The 27,971-nt window shown below is 47.5% G+C and overlaps 1 protein-coding gene across 10 annotated transcripts in view; it reads left to right on the forward strand.

Annotated features, from left to right (window-relative positions):
- The window catches only part of Mta3 (metastasis associated 3), a 117,553-nt gene extending 89,584 nt beyond the window's left edge, over positions 1-27,969 (forward strand). For 3 of the 10 annotated variants that reach the window (NM_054082.2, NM_001379388.1, NM_001379391.1), the window contains exons 15-17: positions 4,304-4,390; positions 8,705-8,851; positions 18,890-19,159. In NM_054082.2, coding sequence (NP_473423.1) covers positions 4,304-4,390; positions 8,705-8,851; positions 18,890-18,915 — 260 coding nt within the window. In that variant the 3' untranslated portion in view covers positions 18,916-19,159. Of the gene's footprint in view, positions 1-4,303; positions 4,391-8,704; positions 9,677-14,434; positions 15,761-16,398; positions 17,669-18,889; positions 19,160-22,615; positions 22,807-24,433 lie in introns of those variants that run through there. The other 7 variants (XM_006523511.2, XM_006523506.1, NM_001379389.1 and 4 more) reach the window with 5 other exon arrangements.
- The last annotated feature ends 2 nt before the right edge of the window (positions 27,970-27,971 follow it).

Below are 27,971 nucleotides of genomic sequence, written 5' to 3' on the forward strand. Positions count from 1 at the left end.
AAGGAGCATGTAGTATAAGCCGGGCGGTGGTGGCGCACACCTTTAATCCCAGCACTCGGGAGGCAGAGGCAGGCGGATTTCTGGGTTCAAGGCTAGCCTGGTCTACAGAGTGAGTTCCAGGACAGCCAGGGCTACACAGAGAAACCCTGTCTCGAAAAACCAAAAACAAACAAACAAAAACAAAAAAGGAGAATGTAGTACGGCTTGCAATATTGTAAATGGGGATTTCGCAAGAATTAAGAGCTGCAGGAAAGGGAAGTGGGAGTCTAGGACAAAAATGGGATGAGATTTTTTTTCCATTGTTCATCTTTTAAATGAATGCATTTCCTATTAAAAAATATAAATTATAAACCTCCCAGGAGGTGCCTATAATCTCAACACTGAGGAGGCATAGGCAGAAGGGTTCCCACTCCTTTGAGGCCAGCCTGGGCTACATAGTGAGTTTAATACCAGGCCCTATCTCAGAACAAAAGTACACATATATAGAATACATATGTATGTGACAAAACATTTTAAACCTGAGCACAAATGTTTAACATTCTGAGTCCTCACACTGAAACTCACTTAAGGACCTCAGCAGCTCTTCAGAGACAGCTAAGCCCCTAGCAGAGCAGGTGGGGATTGGCCTGTCCCCCCTTTTTGGCCTGCCCCCACCCCCCTGCCAGCTTGCAGAGGTGATTAGTAGCACCGAATCCAGAGACCAGCTGTTTGAAGATGTGAATTCAGCTTTGCAAGTATCCATGGGGTCTTCAAAACAAAATTTATTGTTAGCAACTGCACACACTTTCCTGAAGTGCTCAGCTCGAGAGCAGCGGGAGGGTTGTTCTCTTGCTGGGTTTGTTTGTTTTGTTTTGTTTTTAAATAGTGTTTGCCTTTAATAGGAATTTGTTTTTCAATGGTTACTTAAATTTAATTTTTCTTACATTTATTTTATTATATGTATATGAGTTTTTGCCTGCATGTATGTATGGCACATGGAAGTCAAAAGAGGCGGGGTCAGATCCCCATAGGCCTAGAGTTACAGGTGGTTGTGAGCAACAATATGGCGGCTGGGAACCTAAGCTGGTTCTTCCGCAAGAGTCACAAGTGCTTGTAACTGCTGTGCCCTTAAACTTGTAAGTGCTCTGTCCCTTAATTTTTTTTTTCTTTTAAGTTATGGAAGTGGCTTCAAATCGCATAATCTTTTTTTTTTCCCCTTTCTGATAAATATTCTTCAGAGGCAACTACTGTCGTGATGCGTTTTGAATTTTAATAGCCATTGCCTCCTAGAAACCCAGCTTATATTCCCAACTACTATCTTGAGTGGACGAATGCCCACGGCTGAAGAAGCTTGGCAGAGGTGTACCCCACCTTTCCCTCATGCAGCTGATGGATGAGACATAGCTGCTAGCTTCCATCTTGCGTTTTACTAGTGAAACAGAAATCATTGCGGAGATCTGAAAGGCATTTACATTTCTGGTCAATTATGTTTGCTCCTTTCTGTTTTCTATTAGAAGTCTTCCTGAACTCTGGAAACCTTAGCAAGGGTACTTCTAGATCTGTGGTGCTAACACTCCCTTCCTATTTTGTATTTGTCTGTACTGTATTTTCTAACACCCCCACCCCGTCTCTCTCCCCCACCTCAGTGGGGGGTGGGGACAGGGTCTCTATGTAGACCAGGCTAACCTCAAACTCACAAAGACCTGCCTGCCTCTGCCTCCAAAGAGCTAAGATTAAAGGCATGTACCACTACACTGGGCTAAACGTTTCTATCAAAAACTGAGTCCTCTGTTTTGTTTCTATTAATGATTTTGTTTGACAGAGATCTGAAAAGACCATGTTAGTTTTGTTTTTTTTTTTAAAGAATTTTACTTTGTATGTGAGTGTGCGTGTGTTTACTCATGTGGAGAGCAAGGTGCAGAAGCACACATGTCAGAGCATGTTTGTGAAGGTCACAGGACAGCTGTTGGCCCTCGCCTGTCTTGTTCCAGGCAGTGTTTCATAAACCAGACTAGAGGGCTCGTAAGCTTCTGGAGGTTCTGCCTTTATCTTCCATCTTCCCCAGGGGCGTGCTTAGATTGCAGAATCCACATTTCAGGTCATCAGACTTGTGCCCCGAGCGCCTTTACCCACTGAGCCATCCTCCCAGCCTTTGTGTATTTTAATTAATCGTGTATATTTTACAGCTTTTCTATGTTATAATCTCCCTATGTTATAATCTCTTCTATGCTATATACCCCCAGTATTTCCAGTCCATCAGAGAACAGGTGGCATGAACGTGTGGCTATGCAATGCATAAGAAAAGAGCTTAGTGCCCAGTCAGTGACATGAGTGAGGTGCTGCTGTGCCACCCTGTCTGGGCAGTTTTGGTCCCCTCAGGACAGTCTTCAGTTGCTGCCTTTGTCACATACTTGTAGTGGCCTCCTCTGTGTTGAGCTAGAGGTGGTGAGTAATTTGGGAATCAAGGACCGACAAAGCTTGGTGTCGCCTGGCCTGTTGACCAGGATGCAGCAATATTGATCATACAGTGAGGTTTACAGACGTTCCTGTGTGCCAAATGTGGTTTTCCTACTGAATGACTCCTGTTTTTCTCATGTTAAAGCCAGGCTAGGCCATCTTAGCACTTTTCAACCTAATTTCTTTATAATTGACTTGTAATTCTCAACACCAATTACTACTCTCTTTAAGATAGATGTAGTGAAATATGGGTCCTGCCAGAGAGCTTTGATCTCCAGAGTGTACTTGGAAACTTTCCCCAGGAATGTGACATCATTGGCGAGACTTAGTCTGAGAAATCAGAGGCAGTTTGCTAAGCAGAAACCCGGTTGGTGCAGTGTCAGTGACCATCTTTGGGCTTGGTGGCTCTTGTCAAAGTGATGATATAACATCCCGTGTCAGTCAGTTGTAGCCGCGTTGACAGTTTTCCTGGTGTTCTTGCACAGCGTATCTTGTTACTAGGACTGTGGAAAGTGCGTTTGTCCAAAATGCCGAGGTACTTACCAAGACGATTCACTCAAGCCACTTGAATTAATGGAGAAGAAAACAAAAACAAATCCCGCTCGTCTCTTTCCCAAGCCTGACCAGAATTTTAGGCAAGGTAGACATAGGAAGAAGGAACGTGGTGTCACTGCGTGGTGGTTGGACCCGTGTTCCATCCTTGCAGAGTATATCGAAACACACTTGCTAAAGATGCGCTTGCTTCTGCCTCCGCCTTCATTATCACTCAGTAGCAGGTGAAGAGCTTCGCAACTTAGTACTGCTTGCAGAGGTAACCATTGGAGCAGAGGGGAATAAGGGTCTTTAACAGTGTCAGTGGTTGCATTGTAGGTACACAGTGCTTGTGGACAGGCGTACACTCCTGGGGTCTCTAAGCTTCCCCGAAGCATGGGCCTCTGCAGTGCGGGCCTTGTCTATTTTAATGTCTTTTAAATGCTATTTCCTCCGGCTGCTTAGTAGTTTTTTGTTTTTTTGTTTTTTAAAAAACATTTCCTTGATGAAAAAGGACTAGTGGCCTGGAGCAAGCTCAGTCTTTCTTTGAGGTATTTGAGGTTCCAAATTGAAATGCAAAGAACACCTATGAGTGTCAAAGGCACTGACCCCATCTTGATGACAGCTCCTTTAAAGTGCGGTGTTTATATTATATGTTTTATTTCCTTTTCTGAACTATTTTATGATATGGTTTGAGGCAAGGGAACTTTCTTGGTCAGTGTCCACCTTCACATTGTGACTGTTGGGTGTACACACATAGGGACTGTTAAAGCCTCAGCCCAAGTATCATTTTATGATGGAGCCAAAGCAGTAACAGAACCAAATGACTTTGCTGGGCCACCGTCTGATGCAGACGAGTTTCGTTAGGATAGGCCAAGACTTCAGAGGGCAGTTGGCCCGCTCCAGCTAAGCGGAGAAGCGGCCGAGTGTGTTGCCTTGCCAACCGTTGGTTTGGTTTGTTTCAAGCCGTATTAATCTTACATTAGAGTATGTCTTGAGTGTTGTTCTATCACAATGTAGAAATGTCACAACTAAAAAGGAAGCCCATTTCCATCTCTCTTCAGGTGAGCACACATGGTATGTGTGAGGCCTACACTTGATTGGCTTTAGCGTGAGCGTTGATGTGACCCCCTCCTTCAGTACAGGGATCTGAAACTCAAAACAGTTTTTTCTACCCAGAGGAAGTAGTGGGAACAGGGTGGGTGCTCTGCATTTCCTGCCCCTCCACTCCCTTACCCCCACCCCCCCACCCCCCAGCACCCTTTATTTCTGTGTTGTGTGTTAAAGGTAGAAGAAACCACCTTACTGGTGTCTCCATTTTTCTTTCTCTCATCAGATGCAGACAGACATGCCGAACTTTCTGGAAGCCCACTGAAAAGCAGAAGCACCAGGAAACCTTTGTCGTGTATCATTGGGTATTTAGGTAGGTATCGCCCGACACAGAAAGACCTCAGGAGATGACATCCTTTACAAACGTGGATTCGGGGCTCGTTCATGTCCTTCAAATGGACGAAGCTGGCCTCCTTACATGTATAGTTTTATGTTGTCTTAGACATTCTTATCAACTGCACAGAATTAAATATATTTGTTTGCTTCGAAAAAAGTTGTTGAATTAAACACGGATTAATTGTAATAGACATAGGCTAAGAAAAAGGAAAAAGTCACCTATAGTGGTTCCTGCCTAGAATCCCAGTGCTTGGGAGACTGGGGCAGGAGGATTGCTGTGAGCTCCAGAACAGCTTAGCCACCTAGCATGACCCCGTCTGAAAACAAGAACAAAACCAAGCAAACTAATGGGCAGAGGGGGTGGCATTTTTAAATTATTTAATAATACAAGATGACTATCGTTAATTTTAATTTTTATGCAGATACTTATATTATCTCTGATTTGCCTTTCCCTTTAAATAGAGGACTGCTTTAAACAGAATTAAAGGGATTTTTTTTTCTGCTTTAGGGGAAAAAAAAATAGATTTTTCAACATTAAGAAAAAAGGCATCAGTCATAGTGACTGAGGCCTGTAAATCCCAGCACTGAGCAGTGTCAGGAGAGCCCATCCAGGCCACCCAGCAAGCCCTGCCCCGAAACCCCAAAGCAGTCAAGAGTGATGGCACACACCTGCATCTTAGCACTCTGGAAGTGGAGGCAAAAGGATCAGGAGTTCAAGGTCAGCCTTGGAGGTGTAGTGAGTTGAGGGCCTATCCGGGCTGCCCTAGCTCTTTCCTCAAAGCCAAGAAAACCCCAAAGCAGATGTATCCCTTTCAAAAACAAACAAACAAACAAACAAACAAACAAACAAGACAAAACAAAATCCCACAGTAACAACCAAACAGCCCCCACTCCCACAAAGGTGACATGTATGGCTCAGTGGTAGAGTGAGTGTCTAGAATGCACAGTGCCCTGGGTTCAAGTCCCAGGTGCTTCAGAAACGTGTTACAGTGTTGACACACTGGCTGTGTGGAAAGGAAGTTTTTTTTTGTTTTCTAATAATATCTATTATGCCACATGACTCAGAAGTCTCCAAAGATGATGGCTCCGCTTACACAGTGAAACATGGCAACTGGGATAGTGTTAATAACTACTCAACAGTAGCCTGCTCCTAAAGTTTTCAGATCAAGAGAGTAGAACATAACGAGTCCCCTTTCTGAAGCCCGGAGACCGTGGGCTTTGCCACGCCAATATTTCCTTTTCAATATTCCAAGTTACACTGAGCCTCACTCTGCTGCCTGGAATGTGTTATGTGTTTGAAGTGTTCAGACTCCAGGCATCTGATCTTTGAAAAATCAAAGTGTAGCCTTGAACTTGATGTGTTATCTGTCTCGGAAGCCCATAGCGCCAACTTTGATGTTACTCCGATACCTTAGCTCCTGTTTTAGTTCTCAAAGGCTAAAGAGCTTGAAGTCTCAGCTACATAGGGAGTTTCAGGTCAGCCTGGCCTACACAAGACCCTGCCTAGTTAAAATTAAATTAAGTTAAATTAAATTAACCATAGTTAATAGTCCCAGCACTTGGGAAGATGAGGGGTTCAAGGTCAGCTTCAGTTATGTGAGATCCTATCTCAAGAAAGTTAAAGAACAGAAGAAGCCAGGCTTGCTCTAATGTCCTCTCACATATCACATGGTTACGGGCATGTCCTGGGGAATAAGGCCTTAAAGGCTACTGTGCATCATCTCGTCCAGGACCGACTCCTGGGGCCCCTTCCCATCCGTAAGAAGAGTTTAGCCTTGCAGAGTAGGGGCCACCTTCTGTGCATTTCCCCTAAGTCCTGACTGTCCTGTCCTTAGATGGGGCTGAGCTGAACCCCATCTTCATGTTTACACACTATAGAATATAATTCGGGGGTCACCAAATAAATAAAACCTTGTCTTCAAAACTTTTAGTCAAGCAGTGCCACGGACCACCCCAGCTGAGTATGGGGGTCCCTGGAATGAGGGTCCTTGAAGCTAGGTGGGTAAGGATTTGGCGGTGACAAACAGAAACAAACACGGAGGCAGTTTGAATCTGAGTGTATTCTGCAGCTCTCAAGCAGGGGTTTTTATACATTAAAAAACCAAACATTACATCTCTTAGAAACTATATCCAGTGAAACAATCACAAATACCAACAAAAGTCATTTGACACAGTAAAGCACAAAAATCATCCAAGCATTGCAACTCTGAAACTATGTAGTCAGTGAATCACAAACAGAACAGGTAACATCATTATAAACCATCAAAACATAACAATTCTAAAAGGATGTATTCAGTGGGGGCTGTCGGCCAAGGCTAGTGGCATATTCCCAGGAGCAGATTAATAAATCTTCAACGGTGGTCAGTGCTCGTAACCACTGAACTAACTCTCCAGCCCCATGGTCAATTATTACTTAACATCTAGTGCCTGATTTTTTTTATAAATCTTCAATGAATAAATTTAAACTTTTTAAATTCTTTCTAATTAAGGCTTTCTTTACCATATACCAAAATCCACCTCCGATGACACACATGTAGCCATATGAAATTTTATTGTTGGGAAAGTTTTTATCTACCATAATAGTTTGTAAATGATTTAGAAAGTAAAGCATTGGTTTCCCCTGGGATAAAGTGATATTAGTGGCCCCATCTCTAGGGATGGTTTCTTACCCATTATTCTCGCTTAAGATCTTGGCCTAGGCTACCAGGAACTTGTACATAAGAAAAGGAATAAGAGAAAACAAAACAGATAGATTGCCATGAGAACTACAGCTCAATATTTTTTCTCCGGCTAAGAGTTCCACAACCGGTTCCAGGAGGCCCCCCCCCTTTTGAGGTCAAATGCCTCAGCCTGTGGAATGTGTCACACAGATCCTACTGGAGATGGTGTGGCAAAGCAGGGGAATCGTGCAGTAAAAGCAATCAAACAAAACTTGAGATGTGACAAATTACAGCTTTTAATGTGCACTAGGCACTCGGAGGAAGGACTTGTGTGTGTGGTGAGTTGTTTGCGGAACTGAACTCAGGCCTCATGCAGGACAGGCAAGTGCCGGACCGCTGCCGTACACCGCATCCCTGGGAGTGGTTACCTCTGTGTGCTAGGTCTACCTTCTCGGCAACAGTAGCAGTTGCTCTCAGCCTTGATCGTTTTGTTTGAAGGTTTTGAAGGGATGAAAACCATAGGAACAGTATTTTCATACGGCCCAAGGTTGAGAGAACTGGAGAGACAAAGGTTCCGTACATCTAAGGGTTAAAGGAGTTCACTGTCTCATTCAGGTCAGCGTCTGCAGGTTATGATGAAAAGTGAGGCTGGCAAACCATCAGTGCCATGCTGTACGACATCGTTCGTTTGGATGGTAGTGGCAAGCCATGCCTACATTTTAAGAAGTATAAGATTTTGATCAGACCAAGTTGAGTGGTCATAATAGCCTGAGTGGCACTTCCTAAATTTCAGTAAATCTTGCTATTTTGGCCCTCGCGTTGAGCAAACAAGTTAAAAAGACAAGTTGGTTTGAGCATAGGTGACGTGCTAGGTGACAACTCTGAGGAACATCGAATGGGTGGGGCTTTAGAGCCAAGGCACTCATACTAATTGTGGCCGGAGGTCTTTAAATCTACTTCCCGCTGTGAAATTGTAGTTTCTGCATAAGAACAAGAGGTGTCCGGTTGTATGGCCCTCAGCAAAGGCCTTTAACCATGAACCTCCTACGCGTCACAGTTTTGTGGCATCTCCCTGGTCAAAGTGTGCCATCTACATTTTGACTACAGTGTTGAACTCTGGTTTCAAATCTCATCGTCGTGGAAATGTTCTGGCCCCAGACCTGCTGACTGCCTTGCTACACAGCTAGAGGAGTAATCTTGTTTTTCCCAGCCCTTGCACACCAGATGTGCTGCGTGCTCGCTCTCCTGGCGGACAGAGCACAGAGGCAGGCTTTTCTGAGGCCGCCTCTGCAGATGCTCTTTAGATTTCTCAAGTGCCGAAGAAGCCGTGTGCTTTATTCCCTTAGCAAATCTCATGTTGCAAGTGACCTTCTGAAGTGGCTTTCTGAGTGTTTGTCTTCCCCACCTGAGGCTCAGAGCTCCAGCCAGCAGGGGAGGAGCCAGTGGCCTTGATAAGCAGAGCCATAGTAACAACACTTGAAGCTACCTCATTATGCAAGTCCATGGCTGCCTCCTAGGGGACCGACCCTCGGGTCATTAGGAAAGAAGATGTGCGCCTATTAGCTGTGTTAGAGTCTGTACAGATTTCCAATACCATGCTCTGAGTTGATAAACCTTTCTCCTCCCGTCAGAGATCCATCCCGCAAAGAAACCTAATGTAATTCGGTCTCCACCAAGCCTGCAAACTCCAGCTACCAAGAGGATGCTCGCCGCTCCGAATCACACATCTCTGAGCATTCTGGGGAAAAGAAACTACAGCCATCACAATGGTCTAGATGGTACGTAACCCTGAGGAGCCTCCTTCTCTGACGGGCTGGGACCACTCTGTCCTCTCCTGCTTATTATGGCTATTCTTAGCTCCTATGGTGGCTCATGCCGTAACCCTGGCACTGTAGAGGCGGAGGCAGGAGGACCAGGAGTTTAAGGCCGATTCTGGCCACCAAATGAGTTTGAAGATAACCTGGGCTACATGAGCTCATGTTCCAAAAAAGCCCAGAGGTTGGTGGGAATGTGAGCCGGTAAGGGCATGAAGGGTAAGGCTGCTGTGGGCCAGTGAGACCTTGCTCAGCACCAGCTCCCCACTGCCACATGCGGCAAGAGCCTAGTTCGGAGGGGAATCTGTATTTAGCCAGTGTTCCTGCTGCTGTTTGGGCTCACTTCTCAATTTAACTTTCCTTGCCTAAGAAGGATTACGTTGCCTCGTGTCGAACCCTCAGTGATCTCCAGGGCTTTCTCTGCATTCTGTGGATCACGTTGGATTTGGCATCTGTCCCTAACTTCTTTCATCATATCCATGTTTTTAATTGCCCGAGAGGGCTACATATCATGAAAGGAATTGCCTGGGTGATATCCTAAATACAGAAGTAATTTGTTTGAAATGGAAAACCTGAGAAATATCGCCTCTTACCCAGAGCGCATCTCTTCGGCTCAGCCATATAATGACTCTTCAGGCGGAATTGAATTATCTCACCATTTGGACCCCAAACGCCACAGTAATAAATCACGCAGGCGGTAGATATTGTTCATTTCGGATGTCCTAGAGTTTGAAGCTGTCTTTACTGTTTAAGTCTTGGCATGTATTTATGAATAAAACTCTCTCCAGGATTTTCCTGCCTTAGGAGCTCTGCCTTTTTCAGAGACAGTAAATTACATATAACAAGGCCCTAGAGCACGGATATAGAATAGGCCTCCTATAATAATTCCCATGGCTGACGTCCCTTTCTGTGGCGTTCGATGGCCATCATCATGCCAAGATGGGTAAAATACTGCGGGTGAAGAGCTTAGCGGGTGAAGAGCTTAGTTTGTATTTGTAAGATATCACGTGCTATAAATGTGCCTCTCAAGGGTTTGGCTGCATCGCAGGTTTACACAAACACTGTCAGGGCAGTAAGAACTTTGGCTCCCTGTCCCTCGTGTGCCTGACAAGGAGGCAGTAGAAGACCAAGCAAAGAGGAGGTCAGAGGGAGAAATGGGATTTCGTTTCAGCTTCTCCTCACCCACAGAGGGGCCTTGGGCTCAGACTTAAAGGAGTATTGGCTCCTTTCTTTCCACCTAGGCATGTCCTCTGCTTCCCTGAGTCCTGCTGCAGAGCAGAAAGTAGGTTGTGCTCTCTCCTCTCCCTCCTCCTCCTCGTCTTTCTCTTCCTCCTCCTCCTCCTCCTCCTTTCTGAGATAGGCTGGTCTTAAACTTACTATGGAGTTAAAGACTAATCTTGAGAGTCTGTTCTTCGGCCCCTCCCTCCCAGGGGCTGGGTACAGGTGTGTGCCATCATGCCCATTTTAGGTAGTGTGGGGGGGATCGAACCCAGGGTTCTATATCTGCTAGCTACATGCGTCTGTCACCTCCCTCACTGCTGTGTCAGAAATACCTACCAAGAAGCAACTTAAGGGCTGGTGAGATGGCCCAGTCAGTACAGTACCTACCACACATGTGTAAGAGCCTGGGTTGGATCCCAGCTCCCACCTAAAAGCCAGGTGTCGTGTGTCTGCAGCTTTAGCAGAGGTGTGTGTGTGTGTGTGTGTGTGTGTGTGTGTGTGTGTGTGTGTGTGTGTGTGTAGACAGATCCCTAAAGCTCTCACACACCTGCACATACATGTACCTACTTGAACATATACATCCACATATTCATACCCACAAAAAAAAACAACTTTTAAAGAAAGGAACTTAAAGAAGGGAGGTTTTATTTTGTTCACAGAGCCAGGGAATATAGTCCAGCGAGATGAGGAAGGCACGGGGCAGGCCTGAGTGGCATCTGGTCACATTGCATCTGCGAAATGCAGTCAACAGGAAATGGGGCCAGAGTGTAAGACCCCAGTGGTCTGCTTCCTCCGCCTACTAAACCTTCTGCAGCTCCCCAGACAGGGCCACTGTGTGTGGACCAAGTGGTGGAATGCAGAACTTATGGGGACATTGCACATTCAAGCCACAGCACCAGACAAGCAGTCCACCAGTGTGCCACACCCCCAGCCCTTCACCAGTCTCTGCAGTAACCAGTGCTGGAAGTCTCCCTCGCACCTCACACGGCCGCTCTGCAGCCAGGTCCAGACCTGTACGGCAGCTCCGGTCAGGTCATCTCTTCAGCACCTGGTGCCCAGCATCATGGCCCTCTTCTCCTTGGGGCTTCGCCTCCAGAGCAGCTTGCCCTGCTTCTCACTGAATGAATGCAGGCTGTTGCAAGGTCACTGCCTCTGCACTCTGAAGAGGACGCAGGGGCACAGCACGCATGAGTTCCTGACGCCATACTGACCAAGTCAGCAGCTCGCCGCGGGTGACACCTGCCTCGTTTCCCAAAGATACCCAGTCTTTTCTTCAAAACTCTTTGATCCGCTGTCGCAGCTCAAAAAGGAGGCTGGTGACAACATGCCTTGCCGTGTGCTAGCCAACTAACCTGTGCCTTCCCATTCGGTTCACGCAAAAAGATCTCTGGTTGGGATGGGTTTGTTAGGGCACACAATTGTATCTCTGTGCCCAGAGCCTGGCACTTAGGTGCACAATATAAATTATACAAAGGAAAGTGTTGAAGAAAACAGACCTAGTGCAGTGGATTGTAATTCCCCAGTTTACCAAATATGGGCACAGATGGACTCTAAGTCAAGGACAACGAGTTTCAGAATCACTCTCTAGTAACTGCTCCAGCAAGCAGAGAGTGTGGTGGTCCACACACGAGCCCTAGCACTCAGGAGGAAGTGGTGGGAGGAGTCTTTAGACCTGCCCAGGTTACGTACCCAGACTCTTATCTTAAAGCAGAAGGGGCTGGCGAGACCGCTCAGGAGTTAGAATCATACTCTCTCTGCAGAAGACACAGCACACGTGCCTGGTGGCTCACAGGGGCCTTTAACTCCCACTTCCTCTTCCACCTTCACTGCAGTCGTGTGCACATAGCCCCTCACACATAATTAAAAATAAGATAAAAACTTTTAAACATGCTTCTCTTTATTTTTGGTTGTGAGCCCAGCGGAGCCATCTTTCCAGCCCGAAAATATTTTTTAAAAGCAATGTGAGTACTATTTAGAAATAGGAACTATAATGGCTCCTCGGCCTTTGGGCTAAGATCAAGTGTAGAAATAGAAGCTATATTAACTGTTTTAACAGCTAAGTTATTATAAGACATCAATAGAACAACAGCTGGACGGTAGAGCAGACCAACTAACACGGCGAATGTCCTTGAGTTCAAAGGGCACAGAAACTGGAAGTATCTCAATTTAGAAGCTTTCAGAGGATATACCAGGCGGTGATGGTCCAGAACTCGGGAGGCAGAGGCAGGCAGATCTCTTGAGTTCGAGGCCAGCCTGGTCTACCAAGCTAGTTCCAGGACAGCTAGAGCTACACTGAATGGCTAGGACTGGAACAAGCTGCTTGTGCTAACAGGGTGTGGCTGACTGGAACAGAAGGATACTTGTAGCTCTCTAGCGCCCCCTTCTGGGAGAAGAGGGAGCCGTGGCAAAGGATTTTTTTTTTTTTAAGAGACTTGGTCTCAAGTGTCAGGAAGCCATCAGAGGGATAAATTTGGTGCCTTGAGGCCATACTGCTACAGAAACAGATTCCTAGTGGGCCCTTTCCTTGGAACAGTGACCGTGTTTCTTATTCTCTCAGGATCCAGGTCCTGACTAACCTCAGTGCTGGATAATATCTGGTTAGTGTAGTAAGTTTCCATCTCCTAGTTCTATTATCAAATACCAAAGCAGGTACAGATTCACGGGGAAAAGCCTTACCCCGTGTGATACAATGTTGAAACCAATTAGCACAGGTACTTAATTACCACAGCCAACAGATGGACAAGACTGTGAAGATAGGGGAAACTAATTTGGCTGCAGACAACCTGCTTCCAGTGAGTGTCCCGCCTCCCAGCTTCCTGTCTCTTCTCTGTCACTCATCTCCCCTCCTGTCCTTGCCTCTCAGGTGCTTTTTTTACTTTTAGGCAGGAAATCGCTGTGTAGCTTACGATCCCACGGAGTTCCAAGTGTATGTCCCTTGGTTCTGTATTTCTGGGCCCGAGGTGAGGTTGGAACATCATAGCAGCAGAAACATAAGCCAGCATTGTTGACCACAGCGGCAGGCAGCAAGCACAGGTGGACTTCCGGTTCCCGGTGGTGGGAGCTCTTGATATTTGCAAGAAGGAATTTTTTTTCAGACATTTAAAAAAAATGGTTTTTCGTTCTTTTGAGACAAGATGCCATGTATCCTAGCTTCCCTCAAACGCCAGATGTAGCAAAGGTGCCAGCATGCCTAGTGTCTACAGTACTGGGGTCTAACCTAGGGCCTTGTGCACCAACACACATTTATTTTGGGGGAAGCAGTCTACAGCTGAGCTCCATTCTAGATCACCTTGTCACACACACACACACACACACACCCTCCCCTACCCCCAAATAGACAGACAATTTCATACTGCTTTCCTGAAAGTTTCTGTCTTTTACTTGGCCCTGGTACAGACTAGGGTCAGAGAACAAGCACTGAGTGTGGGTTAAGCCAGTCCTAAGGCGTCGGACCACATACAGCACCCACCCAACGGAACTGACTCCACCCAACGGAACTGACTCCACCCAACAGAACTGACTCTGCCAGTGCAGACGGGCTCATGTGTCAGAAGCCTCGGTGCAGGGAGCTGGAAAGGCAGGGTTGATCTGACAGTCATACCGCGCAGATATGTTCAGTGTGGTACGTCCTAGTGTCGGGCCCTGTGCTGTCACCCACCCATTTGCCGACATACTTAGAGGTGCTTTGATGTCATTTGCATTGCTGGCAGACAGAGAACCTGCTACAGGGGTTCCACTACGTTAATGCCCAGTTATCAGGGATAGGCCCTTTAAGGGAAGCTCTCTGTGCCTCTGAGAGCGCAAGAAAGGGCGGCGGGGCAGGGGAATAGAGGCATTTGTACCATGGGCAGTGGAGACAGGTAGCCAAGTGTTTGCAGGAGCTGCAATGAATCTCGGACTTCTCCCTCCTGCTCCCGTGAGGCCTTTGGCTTCTTCACACCTGTTTTCTCCTCTTTCAATCTGTAAAGTGGTGATGGCATCCGCCTTACAGAGCTGCTCTCACGATGACATCATTTATACTTTTATATCATTTCATCATTTCATTTCAGTAGTGGAGAAAAAAAAAATCAACAGCCCAGAGAGGTTTAGTGACTCACCCAAAGTCACATCGTTAATGGGTAACTGCGGTGGGATTTGAACTCCCAATCTTGTGTCGTCCTCTAGGTGAACAAGGACCCTGGGCTGTGCTGAGTGAGGCATGCTCTTGGGTGATGTTCATGTTTCCTGGGTATAAGAGTCGAGTGTCTGTTTGCAAATACATAGGAAAATGCAGTGGGTATTCGGGAATCTTTTGGTTTCATTTCATTTTGTTTGTTTCTTACTCAGACTGAAGGTCTAACAGAAACCTGTGGGCTCCATTCTCTGGCTCCCAAAGCCTCTCCTTCCGTGTCTCACCCCTGTAGTGTTTCCTTTCCGGCTTTCAGGAGAGTGGAAAAAAAGAGAAGAGAAAATGCAAAGAGTCACTTGAAGGTAGAAGGTGTTTAAATGAAGTCTGCTGCCTCTGACTCATAGTGGGTGCTCAGTAAGTGTTAAGGTTCTATCTGCAGTGTGGACCTATAGCTCAGTTGGAAAAAGGGCCAGTCCTGCCAGCACAAGGGCCTGCATCTCATCTACAGAACTCACTTTTGAAAGCAGGGGTGTGGCGGAGAGACCTGGGCGTGGTAGTGAACGCCTTTGATCCCAGCACATAGGAGGCAAGCCGAACTCTGAATTCACGGCCAGCCTGGTCTACAGAGTGAGTTCCAGGACAGCCAGAGCTACATAGAGAAATTGTCTCTGAAAATCAGAACTGGGGTGTGAGGGGCACTCTGGATAAATGGCTCAGCAGATAAGAGCACTGGCCGTTTTTCCAGATTTGATTCTCAGAACCTTCATGGCAGCCCACAACCATCTACAACTCTACTCCCAGGGGATCTAATGACCTCTTCTGGCCTCCGAGGACACCAAGCACCCATGTGCCACACAGACAGACATGTAGACAAAGCACCCATAAGCATAAGTAAATATAGTTTTAAGAAGACACCTGTTCATAATCCTGCTCAAGGAAGATCAATCCCTGGGACTTTCCAGCCATTCAGCCTGGCCGTCTTGGTGAATTCCAGGCCACCATCTCAAACAAACAAACAAACAAACAAACACAAAACAGAACACACAAAACCAAACAAAATAGGCAACACCTAAGGAGCATAGCCAAGGTTGACTTCCGGTCTCTGTGTGTACACACACACACAGAGTAGCTCTCCAGTGAGTAAGGTGGTACACACCTGTTATCCCAGCATTTAGGAGCCATCCTCTCCATAGTAGCAAGTTTGAAGACAGCCTGGGCTATATAAGAGCCTATCACACACACACACAAAGAGAAGAGAAGAGAAGAGAAGAGAAGAGAAGAGAAGAGAAGAGAAGAGAAGAGAAGAGAAGAGAAGAGAAGAGAAAGGAAAGGAAAGGAAAGGAAAAGAAAAAGAGAGGAAGAAAGGAAGGACGATGGAGGAGGAGGACTTGGAAAATAGCTATTAAAGTTTTATTTGGAAGAGGAAAGCTAGGATATCAACCAGTTTTATAGTTATGTGAATTATATATTATATATAAATTAAATGTCAGCTTGTTCCTTATGACTTATTTTTTATTCATAAACTATTTCATCCATGCGTTTAATGAATTTGGGTCATTCTTACCACCACGCCCTCCCCTCCCTCTCACACTGAACCCCTCCCCCTCACACTGAACCCCTTCCCACTAAATTCCCACCCCTTCCTGCAGAATCCCCGCCCCTTCCCACTGAATCCCCTCCCCCTCCCATGGAATCCCTCCCCTTCCACTGGGCCCCTCCCACTGAATCCTCTGTCCAACTTTTTTGTCTTTTGTATTTTTGTGACCCAGTAAGTTTAATTAGCAATGCCTACAAGAACATGAATGGGAGTTTGTTTAACGGGACATGGCCCCATCTTATGCAGGTAACCAAAGCTACTTTGAGTTCGAGAGTGTGGTGTCCATGTCATATGTATATATATGGATTGAACTTGGGCACTGTACATACTACACAAGTGCCCAGTTACCTTTATTTCTTACCTCAGAGTGTGATTCTCCTAACGTGACTCCGGGACTCAATGCTCTTTACTTACAGGCCCAGCTACTGAGGAAGCTGAGGTAGGTAGATAGTGTTATATCCCCCATGTATATTTTGCACATTAAGGGGTGTGATATCTTTACAAAGAAATTGCCTTCGATTACTTAATTCCAAGGAGCAGTAAAGACAGGAATTCCATTTCTAGAGTGGGCTTGCTTGCTTGCAGGCTTGTATAATTAGAAGCCGACAGCAGCAGGATGGGACATCAAGATCTTCAGACAGCAGAGTATTTCTCACAGTGAAGACTAAATTTGAAAAATAAAAAATCCAGCAAGGAGAGAGCAGATGGGCTGAGTACGCCTCCCCTGACCTCCTCAGCAGATGGACTCCTCCCGCCCGCTTCAGCTGATGGAGTCTTGGCTGGCCCGATGCGCTGACCTTTCATTACGCTGGCACGATTGCGTGCTATGACTCCACCACCATCACACGGGAACCTGGCGGAAAAGCCTGCTGTGGACTGATACTGCCCACTGGGCACAGCTGGAGGTGCCCTAAACCTTCACAATGGCATGGCTACTGTTTAAGGGGTAGTGTGGATAAGATTCGGTGTGTGAAGAAAACCAAAGCAACAGGCCCCGGAAGAGAAGTGGGGTAGAGCCAGGGCAGCTGGGCAGGAAAAGTGATGGATTGTGTAATAGCCCTGTTCTAATTCTCTCTTCTGGCTTATTTCCCCTGGGGCATGCTGGCATGTTGTAGACTGTTCTTTATCTACCGAATTGAGTGATGTCGTTTCCCTAGCTCACCCATGGAGAGGGTCATCTACTGCCAATGGCTCTCCAAGTACAATATTATGATCTGGGTTGCGAAGAGTGTCCTTTCAGTGATTTGTCTCTGGCATCCATGATCCAACAAGTCCAACTGTTGGCATCTCAGCACTGGGAACCGGTTGGTGGCAAGGGCCACCGTACCAGTGTTGGAGCTCTGGGGCTGCATCTGCTGTTTTTTCACAAATGCCAATAAAAATAGACTGCCAGGGACAGTGGATGGCACACCCAGGCATGCTTGGGTCCCACTGCCTTCTGTCAGCAATTTAACATCATTTCCAAAGACCACAGTTTTCCTTTCGAATGTTCTAAAACATTATTTATGGAAGAAAGTCACGTTCTTTAGATTCACCTCTGGTCTCCTAGTCTCAAGTGTAGTGTGCCATAACTTGGCTAAATATATCTTCTAAACTGTGTAGTTAAGAACCATTATTTTGGGCTATATCTGGGGATATAGCTCAGTTGGGAGGGCCTACAGACTCTGGAGATAAACCCTATCACTGCGCAGCCCAGCTGTGGTGGCACACATCCATTACCCCAGCACTTGGGGAGTAGAGGCAAGAAGATCAGTAGTTCATCATTGACGGCACAGCAATTTAGACTTCAGGGCTACTAGAACTTCTGTTAGTCTGGCACAGTGGTAGAGCACTTGCCTGCTCTGCACACGGCCCCTGGTCCAGCTCCATCCAGCAGGGCAGTATAAAGGGCCAGGTGGGCTGTTAAATACGAAGCAGTGCGGAGGAGTGCCTGGTGTATCAAGAGGGCTTGAAGGCTGCTCCTTCACTGTCTGAGGACCATAGATGTTTCCTTGGCCTAAGAAGCCACAGGGGTAAGGGTTGTTAGGAAGATAGACCCAAGTGCATTAGGCATGATTAACCAGCAACCTGGTATTTTTTTTTTTCGAGATAGGGTTTCTCTGTGTAGCCCTGGCTGTCCTGGAACTCACTCTGTAGACCAGGCTGGTTTCGAACTCAGATCCACCTGTCTCTGCCTCCCAAGTGCTGGGATTAAAAGTGTGCACCACCATGCCTGACTTATTTTTATATCTTTATGTGTATGAGTTTTTTGCTTGCATGTGTGTAGGTGCACTATGTGTGCACCTTGTGCTCGTGCTCAGGGAAGCCAGAAGAGGGTGACAGATTCCCTTAGGACTAGAGGTAGAGATGGTTGAGTCACTGTATAGGTACAGGGAAGTGAACAGGAAAAGTATTTGTGAGCTCTCTCAGCCTCTCAGTTTTGAATCCAGATGCCTCAGTAAATAAAGACCCACCTCAGAAACCAATGTGTAAAGACTCTTCCTCAGAGAGCTCCCAGGCTCTAGCAAGGAAATGGGGAAAAAACTTTCTGCCTTAGTTTCTTTTTCTGTTACTTCATTAAAATACCTGACAGCCCCCACCCCCCAAAGAAAAACCATGAGGGAGAACAATTTTATTTGACTCATAGTTTGAGGGTACAGTCCACCATGGTAAGGAGATCAAAGTGACTGCTCAGCCCACTTTCTCCAATTATAGCGTCCAGGACCTTGGCCAGGGGATGGTGCCGCCCACAGTGGGTGGGGCTTCTTACCTCAGTTAACACAATCCTACAACCCTTGACAGGTGCATGTCCAAGGTCCTCCTCTTTCTGGAAAACTGTCTGCACTTAACTTTCCAATCAGATTTGTCTTGTCTTTCCATTAGTGTGTCCCTTTGTATTCCATGTATTTTTCAATTCGGTTGCTGCATGTGTTTGTAAGTGCATATATGATTTTTATGTCTTTTTTTTTAACCATTGTGAAGTGACCCTCGTTATCAGTGTTAATACTTGTTATCTAGTAGTTTGTGTTTTCTAATATCAGTATGACCACACCACTTTTCTTTCTTTTTTCATCTCTCTTCTAAAAATTGTTTTTAGGGCCAGAACGATGGCTAAGCAGGTAAAGGCGCTGCCACCAAGCCGGTGACCTGAGTTTGATCCCTGGGACCCTCATGGTGAAAGGAGAGAACCGACTCCTTCAAGTGCCCTCTGACCTCCACACGTGCACTGTGGTACGCACATGCCTACACACACACACACACACACACACACACACACACACACACACACACAGATTAATAAAATGTAATGAAATTTTATAAAAATATAAAAAATATTTAAAAATAATAAAATGTAATGAAAATTGTCTGTAGGTGTTTATTTTGTTTTTGCACCATTAGAAATCAAACCCGGGACCTCATGCGTGCTAGACCACTGAACTGGTCCAGCCCCGGCCTGAGTTTGTTGTTCCTTTCAGTTCTCTGAACCCAAGTCCTTCTGCATGCTAGGTAAGCACTCTTTTCCTCTTCCTCTTGTGTGTTCTTTTTCTTTTCCAGACAGTCTCACTATGTGGCCCAGGTCGGGCCCTGAGTCCATCCTCCTGCTCAGCTTTCTGAATGCTGGGATCACAGGCCTGTGCTTTTAAATGAGTCTTTTCTTAGGAAATTCAAGGTGAAATGAATCAAACAGAATCCTTAAAGTCAGTGTGCATTGCTCCATCACAGATTTAAAAATCCCATAAAGTGATATTCTGCTCCATTTTCATAATAGACAATTAATTAATTAATTTTTAAGGCAGGGTCTCTGTAGTCTTGCTGGTCTGGAACTCACAGAAGACCACCTGTCTCTGCCTCCTGAGTGCTGGGATCAAAGGTGTGTGCCATGCTTGGCCATCCAGTCCTTTTATATTGCTTTATTTCTTTTTTTTGGTTTTTTGAGACAGGGTTTCTCTGTGTAGCCCTGGCTGTCCTGGAACTCACTCTGTAGACCAGACTGGCCTCAAACTCAGAAATCTGCCTGTCTCTGCCTCCCAAGTGCTGGGATTAAAGGCGTGTACCACCAATGCCCGGTGCTTTATTTATTTCTTTATTTTCTTTTTTAGACAGGGTCTCACTGTGTAGCCCTGGCTGGCCTGGCCTGGGCTGGAGAGGTGGAGAGATTCCTGAGTTCACAGAGATGTGGTTGCCTTTGCCTCTTGAGTGCTGGAATCAAGGGCACATCCTTTTATATTTCTAAAATACAATATAGGGCAGCCATACTTGTAATCCCATCACTCAGGGTCAGAGGCAGGAGGATTGTGAGTCCAGGGCAGTTTTGTGCACATGTCAAGCTCAAGGCCTGTTTGAGTTATGTAGTGAGACCCTGCCTCTGGAAAAAGATGAAAACATACCACACTGTCATCCATTACAGCTCCTTTTCTATAGCTTCTTTAACATACTTACATCAGACAGTTTGATTCCATGTGCGCTCCTTCTTACAGCTTTAATCTCACATTTATTTCCTGCTGACATTTTTCTTTTTGATTACTGGTTCCATCTTCCTGTCTCTTCTCTCTGAAACTTGAAAATACAAGTCACTGTGAATGGCAGGCTACAGAGACTCTGACTTCCATTTCCTCTGCCGTGTCCTGAGTTTTGCTCTAGCAAGTGGTTAAACTGGAAGATCACTTTGATCTTTATTTCTTCCTTTTTCCATTTCTGTGTGGCAGGGGGGGGGCATGCCTCTGTGTGCATGTTTGCATGTTGGCACATGTCTGCGTGCATGTTTGCATGGGTCTGTGAGCATGTTGGCTCATGTCTATGTGCATGTTTGCATGTGTGGTGAGTTTCCGGCGCATGTACTATGGAGGCAGAGGTTGGTGTTGAGTATCACGACCGCTCTGCCACCTCACTGAGCCCAGTGTGGCTCATCTTGCTAACCAGCTTGCCGTGGGAGTCCTCATCTCCCCCTTCCAGGGCTGGGGTTACAGGCAGGCTACCATGCCTGCCTAGCATTTTGTGTTGAGTTCTGGAGATCCAAACTCTGGTCTCCGTGCATGAGTTGTAAGCACTTTAACCACAGAGCCGTCTCTCCAGCCCTGATCGCTGTGGTCCTGTGGAGGAAGCTTAGTTTAAAGCAACAGTTCCCAAACTGGGTCACGGTCCCTGTGAAGGGCCATCAGAAAGCACAGATGTTTGCGTTATGATTCATAACAGTAATAAGATTACAGTTGAGAAGTAGCAGTGAAAATAATTTTATGGCTGGGGGGTCACCACAACACGAGAAGTTGTATTATGGGGTTGTAGCATTAGGCAGGTTGACAACCACTGGGTTAAAGATGTGAGGTCTTCGGATTTGCTTAGCTTCATGGGTTTTCAGTGGAAAAATCATGTTGACCCAGCCCCTGTAAACTGGTAGAAATTAAACTCCAAGTTATGCCTTCCCAGCACAGGTGGCTACTACACCCCTCTCAGGTCACTGAACCCACCTGGTGTTTCCAGGCTCTTGGAGCTTCCTCTGTCCTTACCGGTCAGAAACGTGCCTATCTATGATCTAGGGGCAGGGTAAGATCATCTGAGGACACCCCGAGTCTTCTCGGTTTCCAACTCTACAGACAGCCTGACAGCCTTAGGCTCCACCTCCAATGGCTCATTCCAGTTAGACCACAGCTTTCTGCCTGAGTAGGCTCTGGTCTTCCATTGCTCTCAGGAAAGGCAATGACTAAATACCCCTCACTTAGTCCCTCCCACTTTGTCTTCGGGCAACAGTCTCTCTAGTACCCCTAAATAGTTGTTTGTTTTACTACTTTGCCCAGAGTTGACTGGCTGGAGAGTTAGTCTAATATAAATTAACGTACCATAGCAGGAAGCAGAACTCCGTCCTTCCATGCCTCTCCACCTTGGTTTTCCTGGTTTAAAAAAAAAAAGAAAGAAAGTTCTTAAAGAAAAGAAAATCTTGCTGTTTTATGCTTTATGTAAACTCTTACTTCTCAGAGGACACTGATAACATTTTGATTTTTATGTTTGATCTCTAGCATTTGTGTTAGAGATTTTTCCCCTTGTGACCTTTATTTAAGGACACTGAGGCCTGGTAGAGGGCTTGCCTAGTCTGGGTAAAAGGCCCTGGGTTCAGTTTGCAATACTGCAGGAAACAACAGCAACGCATTGGCATGGTGAGTCTGGGAAGTCACTGGGCAACCCCAGAGGCCAGAATCTTAATGATGCGGTCTCTCCTCAGGATCCCCAGAGAATCTTCCTCCTGTGACTTCCTCAGAAGGCATGTGCTTAGCTGCCCGCATTCTGGAAGCTCACGAGGAAGATGGACGGCTGGAGGGTCACCACTCAGAACACGAATCCACTTGATCTCTCAGCTGTGCTTGATACCTGGTGGGAAGTAGACAGTTGCCCTTGGACCTGGGCTGGGGAGAGCTCCGGGCCTGCTTCTTCAGACAGACACCCTTCAACTCATCTCCTTTGCTTCAGTCTTCCCTCTCCGATTCCTGGTATCATTTTCTGAGCCCTTGGAGGCGTCTTTGAACAAACTGGGCTCTCAGCCTCCCTGCCAGCCTCAAGTCTAGCTCTCAGACGTGTGTATCAGTGCATCAGTGGGTGAGTGGGTGAGTGTATACATACGTGAGTGTGTGCACATGTGCACAAATGTGTGCGGGTGTGTTTACAAACTCATGCATACATGTCCGACCACACAACTCCTTCCACTGGCTGGGTTCTAGGGATCGAACTCGGGTCTCCAGGCTTGCACGCAAGCGCCCTTTACCTCCTGAGCCAGCTCACTGGCCCACGTCTAGTTTTCTTACACACATAGTCTCACTCACCATCTGCTTTCCAGCCTCCAAGATTCGGATGGTGAATTCTCTGATTTTCGGAAGGGGAGGACATGAACTCAGAAGCCTGCAACTAGAAACTGTAAAAGAGATTGCTTTTGTGGCGCCGGTTGATCAGAGGGCAGAGTCTCCAAGTCCACGGGCTTCAAGTACTTCTGAGTAGTCAAACAATAGGGAACATTTTGCAGAAAACAAAGTAAGTGCTTATGATTCAGAGTTAGTGGCCAGAGGAGCACATTTGCACACGAACAAAAAGATAATGTCATTTGCGCATGAGCAAAAATTTGATAAGTGGCTCTGCCTGCCTTTGGTCTTAAAAAGAGACCTGGAAGTTAAACCTTTCTCCTGGGGTCATGCGCTGCTGCCACCATGATACCTAGATTCCTGTGTACCTAGATTCCTGAAGGTGCCTGTTGTTCTCGCTTCAGTAAAGTGTGGTGGGGCTGGGGAAGGTCTGGGCTCCTGCCCAGAGTGAAAGTGACAGGCTTGAGAGGGCCAACATGAGAAGTGGGACTCTGAAGCTCTGAATATCAGAGAAGGGTAGCCTGTCTCAGAGCCAGTGTGGGGAAAGCAGGTGTGAGCCTGGACTCCAGATCCCGAGCTACTAGCAGGACAGGGTTGCTCTGAAACGCAAGCAGCTTAGCAAAAAACGTTACCATGGTTGGTCAGAAACATGGCCTCTGTACACTGTGTTCAAGTGAGTGTTCTATTTCTGTACGGACAAGGGAATAACAGTCCCCACTTTCCCCATGAGAGGTGGGAGAGCAGACTTTTGAAAAACACTGGCACACTCGTAACTCAGACATTGAAAGAAGGCACACTTTTATCAGACTGTAGTAGAATATGGGGCTAGGTGGAGAGTGGGAGGCTCGGTGGAACAGGAAAACTTTATCTGAGTTCAAAGCTTGGCTCCGTGGTGTCCTCACTGCGTGACCTTAGGCAAACCCTCAACCTTTCTGATCTTCCTATCGTTCTGGCAAAGCTGTCATAGCATACAAGAGGGCCAGTAAAGCAACTGTTGATTGACTCCTGAACTACATTTGAACCTTTAGCACATTTGACGAGCCCCCATTGGATACTAGTCTGTGCATACATGCCTTCCCCGTCCTCAAAAGTCTCCTGAAAGTGATGCTCTAGCCCAGCTCCATCCTCCATCCCTCGGGATGGATCTGGCCTGTATGGGTGGACATTTAGGTCCCGTCTAAGCTGCAGTGGATTCTGGGAGAGAATCTGAGCATTTTGTCCCATCTCAGCATCCTCCCTATCCTGCTGTGTAATGGAAGACAGCAGTGACAGCGTTGGCAGCCGTGTCTGCTGTTCTGTCACATGTCCAGATGCACAGAGTCAACAGTGCTGGGGAGGAAAGAGGCGTGGCTCCAGTTCTGGCCCCGCATCACTAGGAGTTAAGGCTCACTCTCTTACAGAGTGTATTCATAGCCTGTGAGTGTCAGCATCATGCAAAATGCTGGAGGCAGTGTGGTCTGCTCCTCCCAGCTCGGTGCGCTCCTCATTCCTCCAAAATCAGCCAGAAGTTCTGAGAGACCTGTGGGTAAACACAGGACCACTGGCCTGGGATGCAATAGCCTTACCAGCAGTCACTGTATCTGCATCCAAATCCTGGCATTGATGCTTTAGTGTCCCTTGGGCATTTTCTTGACCTACGTGAACTTTCTCTCTGGTCTATCCCCAAACTACACTCTGAGCCTTCCCCTCCCTGCTGGACACCATGCTGGTGGGAGGCTGGCATCCCCAACCTCTGACTCTCAGTTTGCTTCCAGTGTTAGAAACCATTTAGCTTTGATCTTGTCTCTTCCCTTTTCCAGAACTTACCTGCTGTGTGTCAGACTGAGCTATCCCTACTCCATCCTGTACTCCAACATCTGCTACTGTCCTGCTGGTGGTCACAGCCATGCCTGGAAAGGAGGTGGCCCCCTTCAGTGGGAGGGCTCCGTGTGCACCCCTTGCAAGCCCAGAAGGGGGCAGGGAAGAAACTGTAGGAGCACACAGTCTGGATCTGTGACTCCATGTGTGACCAGTGGCACCTAGCTTCCTTCCCGGAGACCTTGCTGTTCCAGAGTGGACCTGTCTACGAGCTGAGGCAGGGGAGGACTTTCAACCTCCTGGCTTCCCAGTGCCCAATTCCTAGATGCAGTTGGCTCAGCCGTGAGGCTGCTGAGAGCCCAGAGCCCCAATGCCCTGCATGTGTGCACCCTCTTGTTTCATGCTGTGAAATTATGTACAGGAGAGACACGGCATCTTTCTGAGCGGCTTCTCCTTCAGAATAGGCCAGTGTTTCTGCCGTTCATCGTAGTTCCCTGCCCTCGCTATTGTATCTCTTGGCTTTTTCCTCAGTAAGCCACCTTTTCTTCCTCACTGGGGAAACTATTCTTTCCTTTCTGCATCTTGTACAGGGTTTGCTCCCACCCTCTGTGGAGCCTGAGGGTCTGGAGAGCCTGTGAGTGACTAGCTCTCAGCATCTGTTTAGTCACTGGAGAGAAGCTGGGGTGGGGTTGGTTTGCCCGCAGTCCTGTAGCGCTCCCCAGAGATCAGGAGTTGATCGTGCCAAGTGGGTGCATCACTGTGACAAGCGGTTGGCTTACTGCCCTCTCCCCTTGTAGCTAACCAGCTGACAAAGACCTGGAACCGGGGTGGGAGGCTCCTACAGTGGGTCATGGAACCCCCATTTTATTTGAAGTAGACTCTGTTGAGCCTGAGGGGTGGGATATAAGGGTGGAAATCCTATTTGTAGATATAAATCTTTGTAGATGGCTTTGTGTTCCCTCGCTCTTGCAGCTCAGTGTCTTTGTGAGAGCTTGTGCTGAGGCCCCTGGAGACCTGCCTATTTTACTGCCCTGAATAACCAGCCTTCAGTAACATCCCAGATGACTCCTCTGCCAGCCTCTACACTTAGCTGCAGCCACCAAAGTAACTCCCTAAGCAGAGGATGTGGCCACCTCTCCATTAGCAGGGACAAGCTGTGGAGCCCAGAATCCCAGGACTGTGATAGGTGACTAGAGTCTGACCTTGCAACCACCTTGGGGCCTGTGTCTTAAAGCAGCTGGGTGACTGATGGGAGGGACCCCCAAACAGGTTGTTGCAAGGCAGAGTTGCCATAGCTGGAACTGAATCCCTAAGGAGAGTAAATTGTCACAAAAATACCGACATCTGGAAGTCTGTGTTCCATGCAGCAGAAAGGAGGGTGTGTGTGGCTGAGGACATTGGTCAGGGTACCAGCTGCCTTGTCCTCTCTCAGAGCTCTCTGGAGAGGAGGTTCTTCTCAGCATATGCCTTTACACAGCTATGGCAAGTCCCCATCACTGCTAGGCCATGGCTTGGGACCCTGCAGGTGGGGCCTGGGTCAGTGGTGCCCCATGAAACACGTGCAGGTGGCTGGCATTTCACTATAGTACCGCCATCAGCAAAGACCCAAAAGAGGGAGCAACTGGCTTTTGGGGGTATTGTCTTAGTTAGGGTTTTATTACTGTGAAGAGACACCATGACCAAGGCAACCCTGATAAATGAAAACATTTAACTGGGGCTGGCTTACAGGTTCAGAGGTTCAGTCCGTTATCATCAGGGTGGGAAGCCTGGCAGTGTTCAGGAAGACCTGATGCTAGAGAAGGAACTAAGGGTTCTACATCTTGATCAGCAGGCAGCAGAAGGAGACTGTGTGCCACACTGAGCAGAGCTTGAGCAGAGCAGACCTCAAAGCCCGCCCCCACAGTGACACACTTCCTCCCACAAAGTCACACCTCCTAATAGTGCCACTCCCTGTAGGCCAAGTATTCAAACACATGAGTCGTTGGGGGCCATACTTATTCAAGCCACCATAGATATTCTCTTGAAAAAAAAAAGAGAAGAGCTAACACAGTTGTCTCTCACCCTGCCCTGGGTTTACATGGCACAGAGACACAGGGAGAAACACTTGCTTGTCCCCCCTGTTTATTTTCCTTTTCTACCCTGGCACATCATGAGTGACAGCTAAGCACCAGTCACCCTGACTGCCGAGGTCTCATTCTCTCTGCCAGGTCCAGGAGATCTGGAGAAGGGGCTCGCCAGGGATGGTAGCAGCACAGGAGGCCTGTCCTAGCCTGGGTCCCAGTTGGCTTCGGGGAAAGCACAACTGACTTTGAGCCCCATGTATCTAGAATGTTCTCTCTCACCTCGCTTGTGAGAGCGGGCTCTTGCAGCCTCGCCCTTCCCAACACATAACGTAAGCAACTTGGCTCCTCCACCTGACTACTGGGAAACCCAGAACACAGCAGGAATGTCCCAGGGTAGGTTCCAAGGGACCTGGTCTCTTGCCTTTGCCTTTTTGAGCACTTGGTGTTAAGAGAGCTTCTCACCACAGCCTTTCTGAGGCCCACGGTGATGCTGTCATGGGAGTCGATGACATGTCACCGCTGCTCAGTGAGCAGATGATGGCCAAGCTGAGGCTCTCTCCACAGGCATTCGGCCATGCCAGGTCCCCTGGGAGGACCCAAGAAATGTCTGCCCTCAGACATTGCCACTGCTCTGATAAACTGAGGGTGTATGGAAGTGGAGAGCTGAAGGAGGCTGCTGGAAGCTCCCACGGTTCTGCCTTGTCTACGGCCCAGTGTCTATCACTCAGGGCCCAGCCAGGAGAGCAAAACTTGTATTTAACTAAAGTAAGAATAGCAGGAGCGGAGAGCACAGGTCAGATGCACATACTGACAAGGCCATGAAACTACGGGCCAGAGCCACTTCGAAGGAGCCAAAGCCATGAGGAGTCAGAGAGTGGGGAGAAAGAACTTGGCCTCTCCCTCCCACCCTCTGGATTTCCGTGGGTGCTTCCCACCAGCTGGCTCCAGCCAGAAGCCAGCTACCCTGGGAACCTGTGGGCTCAGCAAGCAGCAGGGGGAGAGGAAGAGAGGGCCAAGGGAGAGCAGCCCTGGGGCAGGGGTACCCCTGTTGCTCTGTCTTCAGAGAATGGCAGTTCCTCTGCAATGCTAAGATCTTGGGGAAGGAAGCAGCGGAGTGGCCTGCTTGGGCTTGTAGGTTGTTTTCATTCTTCTGAGGAGGGAGAGCTTTACCAGGAGGGAAAGCCTTTCTGCACAGTTGACCCTGCTCTCCTTTGGAGGAATTGGCCCACTAAAGTACCTTGCCTTGTGCTCCCCTCTAGAAAGCCATGTCCTGGTTTCTGTGTACACCCCTGCCTGTTCCTCTCCTCCCAGTTTCTGGTCCCCCCCCCCCCCCCGCCACGAGCACGAACCAGAGCTGGCCTCAGTGCTCTTGGGAAAGCTCTCCCCCACGCCGTGCCAGTGTGGCCTGTCTGTCCGTAGGAGAGGCCATCTATTTGTCAGTTTGTATTGTGTTTCCAATAAATTTCTGGAATTCATG

Source organism: Mus musculus, chromosome 17 (assembly GCF_000001635.26).
Source record: "Mus musculus strain C57BL/6J chromosome 17, GRCm38.p6 C57BL/6J".
NCBI lineage: Eukaryota > Metazoa > Chordata > Mammalia > Rodentia > Muridae > Mus > Mus musculus.